The sequence below is a fragment of the Varroa destructor genome, unplaced genomic scaffold, assembly GCF_002443255.2.
Source record: "Varroa destructor unplaced genomic scaffold, Vdes_3.0 BEIS01000002.1, whole genome shotgun sequence".
Lineage (NCBI taxonomy): Eukaryota > Metazoa > Arthropoda > Arachnida > Mesostigmata > Varroidae > Varroa > Varroa destructor.
Genome location: NW_019211455.1, coordinates 29232004 through 29249169, shown reverse-complemented (window position 1 = coordinate 29249169; position 17166 = coordinate 29232004). Strand labels below are relative to the sequence as shown.

Genomic DNA, 17166 nt, shown 5'->3' with positions numbered 1-17166 from the left:
CAGTTCGATTCGTCCTTATTTCATCTTCTCGTCTATTCATATGTTCCGTATGTATATGTATATATAAATACTAAAAAAAAATATATTTTTTTTAGTAGTATATTACCGTTGATGCGTTGTTTTTGCAAACAACGTTGTGTGGCTATCCCTGAAGTCGTCGTATTTGCAATGTCGCCCAGGTCTATGCTGTCGACCTGTTGTGTGCTATGAATCTTTAGCTGTGACTGTCGATGACACCAATGTTCGTTCTTTCATCGACGATCTGCCCTTGCACCTCACTGTCGTCGTGGGCAACAGGCAGCCGCGTGGCCGGCATCGCCCATTGAGGGTGTTCTCTTTGCTATGGTTGGCCCAGCGGGAACGTAGCAGTGACTCACTACCGCTGCTGCCAGCAGAAACAACGACACGAAGTGAAACCTTCCTGTACCAGCTGCCACTGTGTCTGCTGCGGCCGCTAATCATATACAACGGTCGATTGTAGTAGAACGTAACAAATTGAATTTACGATAATCCCTGTGCACGATTCGACGATTTTAGCCAATTGCTAAGCTATATTGCTTTACCTAGTGAACCATGCGGCGATTATTATTTTTATTGTTGATTTCTTAATTCTCATACAGATAGATTTGCCCCTTGTCAAGGATGGTTTTCAAGACGATCGTACACCAGTTCGCCATTTGTTGCCTGATCAGCTGGGGCCTACGTCAATGTCCAGCGTCGTTTGGTATCGGGGCGTTACTTAACGCAAAGTATACTAGGGGATAAATGTTTAGATATACATGTAGACAAATGGACTTGAAAAAGGGGCTAGCTGGAACAATTCCCTGTTGTGAACATGAAGGCAGGGAGATTCTTAAAAGCTCGACTAGTTTTTCACTCGGGTCTTCACATAAGGAAGCATGCACTGTTGTGTGGATTGTATTGTACCCAACTTTAACTGAGTAAATTTGAAGTTTGTAGTTTGATGCTTGACGAATAGCGAATTGATGCCCCCAGAAGAATTTTTCGAAGTTTTTCGACACACATCGCACAGCTCAGCCCTTACAGGCTGCCACAACGAGATCCCGCAAAAAGGTCGATCTCGTAGCGAGGTGGTCCTTCATCGTTCCAATAACACATCGCCGCTACTAGAACCACCACTACTATTACTGCCGCTGCTGCGTTTACTGGCATTGATCTCGTCTTTCGGACGATTTCTTGCCTGGCTCACACCGACAGACCATTCATTTCAGCAAATGTCGGCTACAGTCTGCTGCTGCCGCTAGTGCCAGTCAAGCCAAATCGGTGCCTAGCCCAAGCCAGCTCCGTCTGCCCGTCTGCTGTTGCTGCCGCCGCCGCCAATGCGAAAAAGAGGACGATCAGGAAACAAGTAGGACAGTGAGAAGCTCAGCGATTGTCTGTCGCTTCTTGTGATCTCCAAGCGAGGCGGCTTCGCTTCGATTGTTTTCCCTTGCCCACTCCAACGTCCTGCCAAGTCCCCCTCGGCACGACTGGCAGGTCTGTCCCTATCCCAGTTAGCCCCAATCCCTCTCTCACAGCCAACCAGACCGCTTTATCGGGCGTGCCAGCTTCCAATCGTGCCTCTTATTCGGCGGACTGCCATCTAGTCGACCAGCTTTGCCTGCCAACCTTCCCGTTTTCGTGGGTGCGGCTGCTTTGCTGGTGTTGGCTGGCATCACTGCGAAGACAACGTCACACGAGTGCGGCGGCCACTGAAGAAACGACAAAGCGGATTGATCCAGAAAGGAAAAAAGGACAAGACAAAGAACGCCATCGATCCAAGCCCCCTCAACTACCCCATTTACCCGTCACACGCTGTCGTACCGGCGGTAGTAGCACATGAGCGCGATGGTGGGCCACTATGGCTGGCGCCATAATGGTGCTGCTGCCAGTCTCGCTTACTGCGGGCATCACTTAGCACGTCGCTTGATAAGGCTGCGGTGGGGAAAACGGGCAAACCGGCGAGTCCGTGCTGGATGGTAGCTTTTACGTCATTCCCGTTCATTAACTCGATTGAAGCTTTCGCGATTCAAGATCATGTTGATTCGCGGGGAGGCCATGCCGATGCATCGGGAAAAAGACGAGAGAAATACGGCGTATGTATCCGGCATACTGACCCACCATTATTAAATAACGTCGAAAAGAGAAAACTACACCAGTTCACAGTGAAAAAAAGTGCTTCACTACCTTTATGCCAGTAGCTAACTAGATAGAGACAGTCAGCGCATGTAACTAATAGTAAGATGATTGCACGTATGATGTTGATGGAGTGGGTTTCTCTAAATTATTTGAAACCGCGCTTAAGTTCGGACTTAGTACGATAAAAAGACATTATCCGGATTTGTCCATTCCGAGTCAATCGTAAGCTCGTCAAAATATGCTGAGGTTCTGTAGATGCACGTAGACTGGTGAATCAATCTAGCAAGTGGGCTCACGGCATGGAAAGATCTGCTGTGCATTCTAGCCTATTCAACGGTACAGTGGACACTGTGCCGAACACAGAGATAAGAAACGAAAAAGAAAAGAACATAAACCGCCGCTCAGCATTAATCGTGGTCGCAAACATGGCGAACGCTGCCAACGAACGGCATGATGCACGTAGACAGAGGATTAACATTAATTCGATTGCATATCAACGGTCCGTCGAGTCGGTCGAGCCGCCGCTGTCATAGCATACACGTACACAGCTGTATCGGTTTACCCAGAAGGCTAGCAAGCGTCGTAAGGGGCGCAAGAAAATGCTAGTACGAGTTGTTAGTAACCGAGCTTGAACGCAAAGCAAACGAAGGCTTTCTAGGACCTATGAGCCTCAGTCATTCTCCCTCTTCCTGTGCCGTTCAAGCTGGTCCAAGCAACAGCAGGACAGCACCCAAAGGGCCACAACATCGTTTATTTTGAATTTTCACTAGAACGCTACACTGCTGCATGTTTCTGTGTCCTAAAGTCTTGGCTCTCCATCGCTCCCGTGACTCCCCTGTGTCATATCGTCCCTCACATGTCAGCCTTCTTCGCAGCCTTATGCTTTTCAAGGCATAAGAGTGAGAGCTCGCCGTAGCCAACTCAGACAAGCTCATCGGGTAGCAAGCCTGTCATAGGGGTCTGCCTTCTCTTTCTCCTGCTGCCTGCCCTCCCTTAGCAGTTTCTCGATAGTGCACAATTCACTAGGACGTCGGTATCGGCTCGGCGACTGGTTAGTGGGAGGAAGGCGGAAGGGCTGGATGAGCCTGCAGCAGGTTTGGTCGATTCGAAAGAAAGCCGTATTCTGGCCGCAGGCCGAATCGGGATCGTGAATAATACGCATTTGAGCCTCGTTCACTGTGCAGCCGAGCCCTATAGAACTTGAACAACGACGAGGCACAGGGAAGACGATGACGACGACGACGATTACGACACGGATACACTGTCACGGTCAGGTTGTGAATGTCGCTGCTAGATACCGGTGGGGTAGAAACAGCTTCGGAGACCAAAGCCACCCAGACCGTCATCGGAGAAGAGACGGGAAGACCTACAACCTTTACAGCATGCCTTTACCTCGAGGTTTCTCTTCCATAAATCTAATAGCATCAACACACTGTCTAGTCTTCTGTTCGCAACAGCATGCGGAACTGGAGTCTATGTATGTACATGCATGTATTGGACAGTGACCGAAGTTCAAATCACTTACAGCAACCTCTAGCAGGCTCAAACGTGCTTTGCTTTCCATGAATACATACAATTTTATAGTTATCCTCTACATTAGGTAAAAGGTTCGTACGAAGTTTTCGGAAAAGTTTTATAAACAGCATCAACAATTCGATGCAAGATTAACAAGACATGAATATGCGTACAACAATTTATTGCAAAGTACAAACATATACGAGCAGTAGCTACTAAATAAGTTTAACGCCCTGTTATTTAATTTTGGACTGATTCCAATGTAGCAATTGCAGCGTATATCCTGCAACTTTTTTTGATTTGGCCGAAACACACCTCGCGCCGAAAGACCGTAAATGCAGAAAGACCAGCAACAGCAGCACTAACCGTGTAGGAATTAGCTGCCACAGCCTAACGAGAAGTAACGGGACCGTTGAAGGAACGCTAGCCGCCCCCTGCATGGTGATTACAGTTTCCGGCGGAAATGCCGCCCATCTATTGAGCGAAGGAACAAATGCATGAATAGATATTTGGTGGAAATATTGAGCGGCAGATGTAGGAAAATTGGGGGTCGGAATAGCTGTCCGCTCACCGGCGGCCGAAATTGAGTAAGCAAATGACGCCTTATGCAACATAATACGTAAATTTATAAGAGGCACTTGCCCCTGGCAGAAAGCGCCGCTCCAATAGTAAAAGCGTGTCGGAGATGAGCTGTTGAAGCCATTTAGGCATGTGTAAACGTACAGCAAGTGCGTGCTAATTTTTATTGTATTCGAAGTACAACTTGATAGTTCTTCGAAGCCTCCAATGAAACGGGGGGCTGGCTTGCGGCTAGAACTATCTTTAAAATCTCTAACTATAATGGCTGAGTGCGGGACATCAGAATGCAATTCGAAGCGCGAATACAACACTGTCTGATCGGCTGAAAGGAAGCGACTTACTTCAGTTAAACCCTGGCTGACAATAATTTTGGCCAGAGCAGCCTCAAATCTCGTCCTGTTAACGAATGAAAGACTAGTAGTAGGAAGCTACAGTAAAGCTAACGATACGTGGCAGGGGCTGTAGGTAAGCAGGAAGGCAACTAGATAGTCCTCGTATGAGAATCGTATAGTAAATACCTGCATAATAATATCGATTGCGAATTGCTGATCTGTCTTTGCTGTCGGCTGCTGTTGAGTGTGACTCCCGACGTCTAAAAGCCGTATTAGGAAAAAGTACTAAAGCATCCCATATGCATATAAGATGACCCATCTGTAAGCCACTAGAGGAGGGACTACGGCATATGCGGTATGCGAGGCTAAAGGAAGCGAAATGGTTTTTCTTGTGGCTCGACATTTATAGTAATGAAAAGCAAATGGTAAGAGAAAATATTCCTTCTTCCTCCTAGTTTACTTTATTACACATTACAATTTGCTTCCCTTTAATAACTCGTTATTGCTATTAAGTCTGTTGCTGGTGCCTTTGGCTAACGGTGGTGGCTATCAACTTCAGCGACACCATCGCATCGAGTGACCATAACCTCTTGGTATTCCCCTCTGCTTGGTGGCTGGTAGTACTCGTCGACACAATCGTCACTGAATATTAGAAGACGCATCGAAGCGTGGGCGACAGCAGTGGCGGCGGCTGAAGACGGGGTCGCACAAACATTACGAACGTGTGCACGAAAATCAACGAACGGGCAATGAATACTGCTCCATTATTACTAGGACGTCAATGACGACACAGGCGACTAAGATGGAGGTATTTCATGAGTATTTCATAGTACATGAGCCTGCCGCGATAAGCTTGCTGGGCAATGATGCTGGCCAGCGCCTTCGCGTCATACGCAGCAAAAACTAGTAACATCTAGCAATAATAATGCTAATTGAATAGCGTTTAGTAATAACAGTGTTTATTATTGATAAATATGAGTCATTTTATGAGTTACTTAACACGTCTGTGTGCGTGCATATATCTGTTTGTCATGGTCCCCCAAGGGAGACTGCCAGGCTCCCAAGTGAAAACACCAGCAGTGCCGGCCATCCTTCAGCGATAGTTGCTGCGACGTTATATATTGTAATCGTCAGCTTCTCGTGGAAGCCAGCCGCTAAGCCTATCACTGACGGTGCTCCTACCACTGCGACCACTATTCAGATTCTAGGATCTCCTCTTCGGTAATGGCGGGAGCTATAGTTGAGGCGAGCTCGGCCACGCTTTATCTGTTCTTGCGTCAACTGTAAACTACCCACTAAAAAAAGAATCTTTTCAGCGGCCGCTGCATCAATGATGGCGATGTCTCGTGGCACTTCTGATGCACAGCCATCACACGGCGAACCCAACTCTTTTTTTCTACTCACCAGATCTTTAGCGTTTTCATACATTTTTGCCATTCAGGCAATATATGAAAACCTATTCAACGTGCTGCTTGTCTTATTCGCGCTCCTGCCATTGGAGCGTTGTGTTTCTTATCACATCTCCCACACTCGTTTAAAGCCGAAAAGACAAATCAGCCAGACAATGCGCTACTGTAGCAACAATGATGAAGGCTAGGGGCACAGATCGTAAGTTCAACTGTCCTAATTCCTCCTATACACGTCTATGAGGTATAGCCTACTTGTAGGCAAATTAGGACACAGGGTTCGGTAGATTTTAGGAATAGGCTGATAATTAAAGAAAAGAAGGGTCGCGATATTCGACGAAGCTGACTGAAGCTTTAACTATCTAGTCTAGCTTGCTAATAGGCCAAACGACTGTAAAAGCAGTCATCTTCCGTTTCGACTTTGGTAAAAATTTATAAACAATTAAATGTCTCGAAAAGCAAAAATCTATCGGTAATTGTCGTAAAATTGAACGTAATTCAAGTAGTTCAACATAACGTTAATTTTACGAAGGCCATGCTACGGCCCACGAAGCAGTGCACCAAAAAAAGATTGCAACACTAAACGTACTACAATGAATGCAATTATAACTAATATGCATTGCTGAATGTCGGATTTCGGCAAACAGAACATTTTCCTTTCCAAAAACTTAAATGCTCTTCGTAAGAGGCAATAAAGAAAGCGAGGATAAAAGTGGACTTCTCTAGGCTGCTTCGCGTATACTCGAACGTCGGTGAAAATTTGCTACTAAAGTGATAATGTGCCGTTTGCGCGATTGAAGCCTTTTCCATCGATATCAATTCACCATCCCTCATTGTGACTTGAGGTTCCAAACGACATTTCGACGTGAGACCATCACAGGCGCTAGTCGGTGCCGGCTGTAGCTGAGTGTGCGTGAGCATAGGGTGTCGGCTGGCGTAGTACCGACCTATCAAAGGCAATCGGGACGCTTACGGCCTTATAGAGAGTGGCCTGGATCTAGACGAGTTGCCGCGATAGCTAAATCGTGTCCTACATAAATCTCTAAGCAGCGTTGGTTCGTATTTCCATCGTTGTAAATTATATGTTACACTTACTGTTCTAAGAGTGCCAGAGTCATCCCTCGGCAGTTTTATTGGCAGGAAAGTATCTACCTACCTAGAAGAAGCATACATAGCAGCACCAAAGAGGGAAGTGAAAGGAAAACCGTCCATCCATCTCTTTGGCTACGGGCCGTGCACGGCTAACCAACGAGGATGACAGCATCGTAACTGCCGTCTGCTCTCACATCGTTGCACGATGCTACTACTGCGCCTGCAATCTGAATATGAGATAATGTCGAAATTGGTAGGCGTATATTATCTCTTTGAGGAGGGTGTCGAAGTGAGGTTTGGTGAGAACTCCTAATCGGACCCGCATCTCACCTTTTTCCAAGGTAACAATAGCGTCAGCCTTACCAATCTCTCTGCAAAAACGGCGGGGAAGAATTTATCGAGTGGTTGTAGTAGTGGCTTGTCAAAGATTTAGAGGTTGAAAAGAAAGTCCCGGAAAGCCCCGGCCGACAAACCCTGGCAGCTGGTATGACTGGATCTGCAGACTCACCTCTCCTCATGCGCTGTCAATGTCGACAGGGTCTTGATCGTCGTAGGTAGAGGTCGCCGTAGGAGGAAAAATGGGGGCCACTTTAAGCGAGAACGACGGGCTATAGACGGTATTGGAAACGAATCATAAATGATTCCTATTTAGCACAGCCTGTACACTAGGAACCCGTCGGTTTATCCACCAGCCCGTGCCTCTGTCCAAGCATTGGTAGCTTCATTCATTCGTTGTCCTCCCTTGCGCAGCATACCAACTTCGCCTTTGACTTCGAGGGACTTCGAAGACTCTTGCGATACGCTGACAACCGATAGGTTGGGGCGATACGGGCCGAGCTTCTAAGGGTTAGTTAATCTTCGAATCCCACCGGTGATTCCACCGAACCCCAACATCTCGTACCATCAACTGACTGACCCCCACAAGCCGCCTTCTTTACAGGATTTGCTTTTAAATCTGTGCTGTCTTTAGGTTGGCTTTTTTCTTTCGAGCCTACCTATTCTCGACCACTCTTAGCCATTCCACCCTGTATAAGCCTTTCCGTCTATAGTAAAGGACTATGCCCTTTTATTTTTCCGCGAAACCCTTACGTTTTCGATACCCCTGTCCACTTACAATTTAACTATACCCAGCAGAGGGGAACACCGCAGCGAAGGACGGCCGAACAATTTCGAAGGCTAGCAGATGAGTTGGTTGGATCTGACCACACCAATGTAGCAAAGAGAGAAGAGCACGTCAGACGGTCACAATACATATTTACTTTTATATTCTTGCTGGTTTGGTCTATGGGTACGGTACCGACGACGACAACTACGTTCTAGCTGTCCTGACCACGAGAGCTGGCACAGTTCAGTGCTCCAGCCAACACTAGCCGAAGGGATACAGTCGAGTTGAGAAGAAGCTCTGTGTCTATATCTTTGAAGAAAAAGAAGGCACCCCACTGGTTAACCAATGGTAGGGGCCTCTCTGTGTGAAACAGTGTCGCCACGGACAGTAAAGACTCAAGTAAATGCCAAAACAATGAAGTGTACAGAAATATATACTCAAATTGCCACCAATACACATACATTTTTTTTTTTAAGTGCACACGCGTTTTCGAAAGGAAGAAAAAAAAAGATGACGTTATAATGCCTAGTCAGCTCTCTAGCTGACTTATGTTAAAAAGGCTACATCTCTAGATCTGCAGTAACTGATCGAACATATCTTAGTAATGAGCAACAGTAACAACACAAAAAGTTAGTAACCAGTAGAACGCCTGCGTTCTTCTTACCGTTTCTGTCACTACTTAGTCTGCTTAGGTTTTACATCCATCAAAACCACTATCAAAATCGGCGTCTGCCTCGCTGCTCTATTCTGCTAACGCTACAGGTATATAGCAGCGAATACGTTCTACCGCTGCATAAGGGCTTCGGAGAAACTGTGGCCCAAAGATCTAGCGCCTACGAACGCGTTCGCTAAACATCTCTCGATTCCCCTTGTTTTATGGCCGGGTAGCGTTACTGTTATCATTATCGCTCGTTCAGCTACTATAGGGGAAAAGCGTCTCTTTCGACGGATGGAGTATGGGAGTTTCGTGAATACAGATTTCGCTTTTGCCATCGGAGGCAAATGTCAATATTATTGCACTGATCTGGTACCGCCTACCGCCACCTTTGCCGCTACCTGTTGACTTCGTTTATCGTCTTTATCAACGAAAGATTAGACGTCTGCCAAGAGACAGTCGACCATATCGCACTGTGTTAATGGCTAACAATAGACGCAGGTGGTAGTATACTAACGGGCCGGTTACAAAGGGCGCAAACGCAGCCACAATAAACAAGTGTCAAAGTGGCCCCCGACGACAACGCAATAGCACTTCGATATACAGCTGGTTTACATTCAAATTGTAATTACTGCTGTTAACGTGATATGCGAAGGGAAATCCGCCAGAAAAATGAAGAATGAATAGAAGCAGCAACGCTAACTTAAATAGTACAAGTCAACTTACAGGTTCGCATGCCTTCTTACAATTCTGACTCAACCGGTCGTCGGTATAGTAATGAACAGGATATATGGACATGTATGCCGTGACAAGAGCGTTTGTCAGAGAGTCTGCTTGAAAAATAAAGGTCTCACTTTGTCCTATATGTACCGGGACAGGCCAAACGAACAAGAGGAATTGCCACGAATGCCAATGGGCAAGGGCGCAGTACTAAGACAGTCATATTGTGTGCGATGGTACAAATGGCAAGTTGAAGAAGAGGAGGCATGCAGCATACTGAATCAATATAACCATAATATAGCAATGACAACGCCGAAAGCAACTGACTTGGTCGACGATGAATGTAAACAACGTGCCAGAGCTGTTTAGCGTATGTGCCTTATTTCACCTTTGGAGCAATTTCGCTAATTTATATAATTAATTCTATGGTGTCGTCTTCATTGTATACTACCGCTCTTCGACAAATGACGTAATCTTTTTGCATTGTTTTAATCCTGTCCCACAGAATGCTTACCTTGCTAACTTAACATATAGCCGCTAACCCAGTGTCGCTGCTCATTGTTATCACTGAACCGCCACGTTAGCCTGACACTGCCTGCTGTCGAGCCGCTTGGGAAGTCGGGCGTCAGGACACAGCAACCGCTTTAGATGGCCGTCAGTTCAGAAAGCAGTCAGACCGGTCTCTCGTCGAATCACTCATGGATTCGTCAGCCAGTGGCCGTAACGGAGCTAGGTATTGAGTAATAATAGTGAACGTATTGTGCGCAGGCAAAGAGTAGAACTTGTTAAGTAAACGGTATGTGTGCGCGTATGCCTGGGCGTCTTTGTTTTCGTGACACCGACAACCTCCAGAAGAAGCTCAATGGGTTCCCTGGTTAAAAGTCTAGACTGTGATATAAGGCTCAACAAGGACTCAAGGAAGCGAAACGAAAGGATAGGCTGAACAAGGCACGATCGTTACTGGCTGTTTTTGTTCGTGCTTGAAGTCATCAACTGATTAATAGTACAGAGATGGGTAGAGTGTTTTCAACCAGTGGACGAGCAGACCCTTACGAAGTTTCTTCCCCCCGAGTATGTGAAAACGCATTTTGACAACCGCTGCACTCACTGGCAGCCGACTTCGATAATATATGGAAATGTATTAAAACCGTTGTAACTTCTGCCACTACTTCAACGACGACTAACCGGTCACGAATTAACGATGAGTGTTTTTTTTTCAGGTACATACCTGGAACACAGAGATACAAATTGAATGATATTAGTTTTCATGGCTCAAAAGCACAATTTTTACTCGGAGCAACGTATCTGTTCTCCCTCACTCATACTTGGTGTTACGGTTTATTTTTTTGCTTTAGCAGTACATCGGCTATTCATCATTATCGACATTATTTAATTGTTCCAAGCAAAGGCTTAGCAAAGCTTTAACAGGCCACTGTAGACTGTCTGGAAGTCAGAGAACATTCTAGAAATAGACCAGCCTGCCTTTGAATTCAGAAGACATCTTAGAAATACCTCTAAGCTTGAGTCTGCTGCAGGTGGCTGATGAAAACGCACGTAGGGCCTCATCTCCTCCATAACCAAGGTCAGACCTTTGTCGAAATGGGGTCAAAGCTTAGATCGTTGTCGTTACAAAAATACGAAGCTAACTAATAAAATACGACTTCAAGTTACGAGCACAGGCCAGTTGACGAGTTTAGATTGAACCGAGTGCAGCTCCATCATTCTTCTACTAGAAAGGCTAAGCATAAGGTTTGTTCGAAAGGTTCAATTTGGCGGCATCGTACGCGCTAGCACAAAATATAAGCGTGGGAACAACCGGCTGATGTAGTTGGGCTAAAGCGATCCAAGATGGAAAGAAGGGTAAAGCGAGCGACAGCACCTCTTCTCCGCTACTGCCGACTAACCGAGTCCTAAACCATGAACGCTAGAAAGACAGGAGCACCGTCCAGGCCAAGCCCGAATAGGAACGAACAGAGAGCTCATTTTCCCAGTACCAGCTGAGACCGTACCATAGAGGAAATAGAAAACATGAGCGATGAACGTTGAACGCTCCACAACAACTACATACTACCACATCGCAGCCTAACCTTTTGCCCGAATGGACAACTCCTTCACGCATACAACATCACCACACGGAAATTTCACCATCACCACCATGACCGTTACTGCTCTCGTCGTTTATGTGAAGAAGCAATAACACTAGGGTGCAGCAGTAGCAGACGCGCAAACACAACAGCAGTTGGGGAAAAAAGCAACAGTTCCACTATAGGGTACAGCCAATGTTACCCTAGCGCTTGGCCTACACACCACTATAGGCCTTTACGCAGCTCCGCGTCGTCAGATCCAACAGCCATTCCTTCCGCGCTCTGCCACTTGTGTCTTTCACTTTCCCGCTCGCTGTTTCTCCTTCTCTCTGCACTTTCAATTTGAAGCTTTTGCTGGTCAGCAGCTGCTTCTGCTTTTCCGTTCGTCAGGCGTGACTCACTCGGAAAGGCCGTACGCTGCTCGACGCGTGCCCATCTAACACTTCTCTACAAGTCACGTGGTTACTAAAAAACCGACCTCTAGCCCTTCTGCTGTCTTGCGCCCTAACGGTACGGGGTAAATTTTACCAAGTCCTTCTGCCAGCTGATGCGTAGGTGAGAAGGCACACGTCCATCGCATTCCTTCTTGGTCGTCTATTTCCCGTAAGAGACTGCCTTCTTCTTCACGCACCTTCTCTGCTCTTTTTCCTCTCTCATTTTTTGAGCCTCTAACTCGTCTTGAACCGTGGAGCAGTGTTTGCAGGAACGAGCACCTCAGCTCGGTCTGGTGGTTGGCGAAACCACCGACAGGCGTAGGTTCGAGCGTCTCAAAGTGTCTACGCTGAGTCATGAGATTAGCTTTTCCTTCCTCTGTGAGTTCGTCCGTTGTTCGCTGCCACTAGCACTAGTTCAGCCGTAACGACCACCAGCTATCGCTTTCGCTCGATGCCTTATGCCCGCCGTATGGAACTCCATCCGCTTTGCGGTGTAACCGCAATGGAATGGTAGCGGCAGCGACAAAAGAGAAAAGCAAAAGAAGCCCAAGACAAGGACGGCGCATCGGCTGCTCATCCTGGTTCACAGCACAAAGCAAAAGCAACATTGTATTAGTAGTAAGCGCAGTGCTGCACCTCCGCCGTCCTCTATCTTACTGAAGAATCGAGGTTTATTATATTTTCTATGGCTTCTTAAGATACTCCCCTACTATCCGCCTCCAGCCTTTTCTGTCCAAACCCTTACACAGCTGCTTGCCACACTGTTTTTTCTTACTTTTTTTCGTCCTTACTTCCTCTACCGTCTTCAAACTGGTCTAGTCTTGCTGGCGCGCGCTTTTCACTATGCTCAAACAACGTAGCTCCGATCTCGCGGAAACATTCCCATTCTATGATTGATGTTCTTACGATAGCGAGAACGACTACAACACGGACCTACAGACACGTATAGGAGATAGCTGGGCCATCGACGGGACAGCAGCACAAACAGCAACTAAGCCAACTTTGGTCATCCGTCAACTAGGGGCATCAGAGGGAAGAGCGAGCAATGAAAAGCGAGATCGACATTGAACCACACTACTAATTTCAAATCGGTCTGTTAACTTGCATTTTCGCAAACATTTCTATCCATCACTTTGCCTGCCATGTAGAGCTACATGTGTTCCTAAGAACACGCAAAATAGAATGACTGACTCATTAAAATCCACGATCATTGATCTGGCTTACACAAATAGCAGCAGCTGCCTTTCGGAAGTGATACCTGCTTATGTGAAGTCTCAAATGGCTACTCTTTTGGCGGTAAGAACAGACGGATCCTCGGAATCGTTTTAGAGACAACATGGCACAGAAGAAAGAAAGTAGGCTTATTCGGACTAAATGCCGGACTCGCAAAGGCGCAGGATATCAACGAAGTTTGCGTTCGGTCGTACGTATTTGGTAAGAGGGGGCTGTTGGTACCAGGGATCGTTGTTGCAGCAGTCAGGATTGTCGTCCTGTCGCGCACTATATCGACGCACGAGACAGTAAGTGGGCTGAAGTGGCGTAGAAGGGAACGGACGTCCAGCAAGTCAAAAAAAGAGGGTGACGGCGGCAGCAGCAGCAGCAACGAGAAGCGACATTGTGTCGCAAATCAAGAGACCCCACCTGCCCCTTACCCGCCGGAGATCTCATCTCCCTCTGCCCTTCTTGCCTATACCTTCCCTTGGCCCCGACTTCCCGTATTCTTTTGAGCTCCTCCAAGCTTCCTGCCTGCTAAAGCTGCAGCTCGCACGGTGCCGTTCGCTGGTTGGCTAGTCGCTTGGTCGTTTCATCTCCCTACGACCCGCCGGTTCCTTCGTTCGGCTCATTCGAAAGAAAGCAGCAAAATCTCCGAGATTTCCGTCTCTGCCCTTATCGCTCCGCTTCACGTCTCGTCGTTGTCGGAGCAGCCGCCGCAGTCGCTGCACGTCGGCTGACGTTGGTCTGACGGTGGCTGTTTGCTGCCTGGCATTTGCCGCGAACGGGCACACTGAGTAGAAAGAAGCACAAACGGTGGGTTGTCGTTCAGCTAGGGACATTCCATCCCTGGGCAGCCGAACGTCGGTGAGTCTCCTGGACAGGAAACGGGGCAAAAGAGGGGAGTGAGACGTAAGGGAGAAGGCCTTGTAGGCTGCTCTATTGACTGGCGCCGCTGGAGAAGAGCGATTTCAATCTCCTAAAGTAGTGCAATCCACCAGCGACGTCGGCAACAGTTTCCTGCCTCCTTGACGCCACCACCGCGGCTGCCACCAAAGCCGGTTGTATTCGTTGTATACATCTGGGATGACTCGTCTAGTTGACGGCGCTCTGAGCAAAAAGTCCTTTCAGTTGACGTGGGCGCGCCCGTCATCAAAGGGCCGAGAACGCTGGCGGCCCCCAACGAATCATCCAGTACTACTATAGGACGGTACAAGGAGAAACACACTGGAAACTAGCGAGCGGAATGAAACAGACTATTGCAGATGCTGCAGCGATACCACTGGCAGCTGTAGCGGCTGCAGGTACATTCGGGGCAAGCAAAAACGGGCGCAAACAAGGTCGTTGCTGTCGTACCCGCAGCATAAGCAGCGGTGGTGACGGCGGCGATCGATTTGTTATCCCAACGACCAACGTCCGTTCGGAACCAGCGCTGCTGCCCCCACGCCGCACGAGAAGGACTAACCACACCCTACGACCTGCTCAATTTGGATGGCTAAACAAGCTGCTGCGGACAGAGGTCAGACGCAAGCAAAACTTGCTGCTCGATAGATGCTACTGCTTCCCCTCTATGGCTGCTGCTACAGCAGCTCCTTATTCGACAAATGCACCTACCTCAACTTTAGCCATGCATTTCGTTTCTAAATGAAATATCGGTGAAAGAATATGGGTTGCCTACGGTTTGCGCACGCCATCGTTGCCACACAATATCTTGTCTACCGCTTAACCACGATCGGAAGACCGATCGGTCGGACTGGGTTGCTCTCTCGTTTCTGTCCTGCAAACTATTTGCGTGGGTGAAATTGGTGAAGGTGACCATTTGTATATGAGTACCGTATTGACGACGACGCTACCCCAAGCTGGACTTCGATAGATCGTTCCTGCTATTGTTGTTGCCACTGCTCAACATTCAGCGAGTTGATTTACTGTCCTTCCAAGGATCGTGATTTAAATTGGGTAAAATTACGCTATCAGTTTTACCATAGTAGAATTTCTATTTGTCAAAGCAAATATGTAGTACGCGGATAGGATGGTGCTATGTATACGTTGCCACATTGTAGCTGAGTTGCACGTTACAATACTGGCATTATTATGCCCTAGATACTTTTAGGTCCCTGAGAACGATTTGTTTTGGTAGCTGCCACTTGGACACCTTTGGACAAACCCGCCCTGCGATTGGGGCCTATCTTCGTCGCCAGGTAAACTAGGCTAGGGAGGATCTACTGGCCTTTCTCTTTTGCGCTGTTCCGATGCCCTAGCTCCTACTCGTTGAGCCTATCTTGAAAGTCGAAGCAGCCACTCTCACTACTGTTTGTCCCGGGCAAACACCATCTGCATAAATTCCATCATTGCATCGCAAAAAGCAATGGGGACAAATAGACTACCGCACCCGCCAATGGAGCGGCCGTCGAAAGGGCTCGGCACTATATTAAACACCAATTCCCTCCCGTACCAAGATCCCACTCCCACTTGTCTCTCCGCGGTACCGTGGGCCGTGCCGCACCAGCGCTGCGAGTGGTCCTGTACATCCTGTCCATGATAATGGACAGCGGACGATCACTGCCCTGCCACGGACTGCTGTAGTTCGTAGCGTCTTTTGAACCACCTCAGTCGTGGTCCTTGAACGACTCTAGTGTGTCGGTCTGGCAAAAAAAGTACAGCGGACAGTGGCATCGTTTGGCTTGCGCACCTTTGAAGCACATCGAGCCAGCCGCTCGTGCAAGCACACAGACGCGTATCCTAAAGAAGCAACCGAAAGAAGTAGGGAGGCAGCGACCAAACGGAGGCTGAACGAAAAACTGGCAGAACCAACCAAAAGAACTCGGCGCCAAGTTTACAATTCTAATGCGAATTCGGCCTGAATTGGTGTCGTAGTAGGTTACGCTGACGGTGGGTTCGCGGCGAACGAATGCAGGCGCAGCTTCGGTCGACGGCACACGCAGTGGTACACCCACCTACCTACCCAGCGACCTCTAGCAACGCTAAAACGCGGATATGCTGTACTACTGTGGCCCAAACCCGCCACAGCAGTCGAGCGTCCGCCCTGACCGCCTCGTCCGACATTTCACCACAGCAGACAAAAACGGGACTAAGCGAGCGCCGTCGCTCGCTAGGGCTGGGCGCTGTGGAATTCGCCCTGCTGCCCGATTGGGACAAGCAAGAGTAAAAAAGAACGAGAAAGAGAGACCTGTCATGGCTACGGATGAATAGTAGGTAGGGAATCCTGAAATGTAAGTCAGCGCCAACAACGCCCTGCAGCACAATACAATTCAATCTTACTCGCTTTTTTCTACTGCCACTACCGCTACCGCTATTCCTACTACCGTTACCACCACTTCTCCTACCGTTATTCAGTCACTGAACAGCGACCTCGTCGTTGGTTAGGTCGGCTACTCTTTCGCTGAGACCGAAGTAGTGAGAGAGTGTCCTAAAGAAACAAGTGCAAAGAGCCCAAAAGGTTATTGGGTTAAGCGGTACATCCAGCAATTGTAGAAAATGTAAAAGAATAGGACAAAAACGTACCAGTTCAGTGGAGCAGTGGAAGAACCATTGGCTTAGTAGCAGTTCACTGCCATTTTCACCATTACCACTACGGCTACGGCTACAACTGCGTCGGCACAGAACACAGCTTTGAATACCATTATACCATCTCGAGGCAGCAGTAGTAGCACTTGGCTGCCCTGGGCATTGTTGGCCAAATGTGCCTTTGCGCAAACAACCCCATTGACGGTGCTCTTCTTTAGATGCGCTAAGCAACGGGGACCAGCGAGTGAGGGGCAGAAGGCGGAAATAAGTGTCGATGCGATATTCACTAGCTGTGCGAAAGTGCCAGAGTGCAGATATATATGCACGAGCATCTGGTTATAATGTAAATTGCATAATGCATTGCGCGC

General features: G+C 47.9%; 1 protein-coding gene and 1 long non-coding RNA gene across 13 annotated transcripts in view; both read right to left on the bottom strand.

The window, feature by feature from the left end:
• Positions 1-17166, bottom strand: part of LOC111245819 (adhesion G protein-coupled receptor L1-like) — a 327353-nt gene that overhangs the window by 87394 nt on the left and 222793 nt on the right. The window contains exon 1 of one of the 12 annotated variants that reach the window (XM_086980771.1): positions 11631-14362. The exons of the other annotated variants lie outside the window; for them this stretch is intronic. Coding sequence (XP_086836897.1) covers positions 11631-11700 — 70 coding nt within the window. The 5' untranslated portion in view covers positions 11701-14362. Of the gene's footprint in view, positions 1-11630; positions 14363-17166 lie in introns of those variants that run through there. 12 annotated transcript variants of the gene reach the window in all.
• On the bottom strand, positions 4058-11622 carry LOC147757638 (uncharacterized). The gene is made up of 2 exons (XR_015321701.1): positions 11056-11622; positions 4058-10771 (listed from the first exon to the last, which is right to left on the bottom strand). It is a non-coding gene; the product is annotated as an uncharacterized LOC147757638 (long non-coding RNA).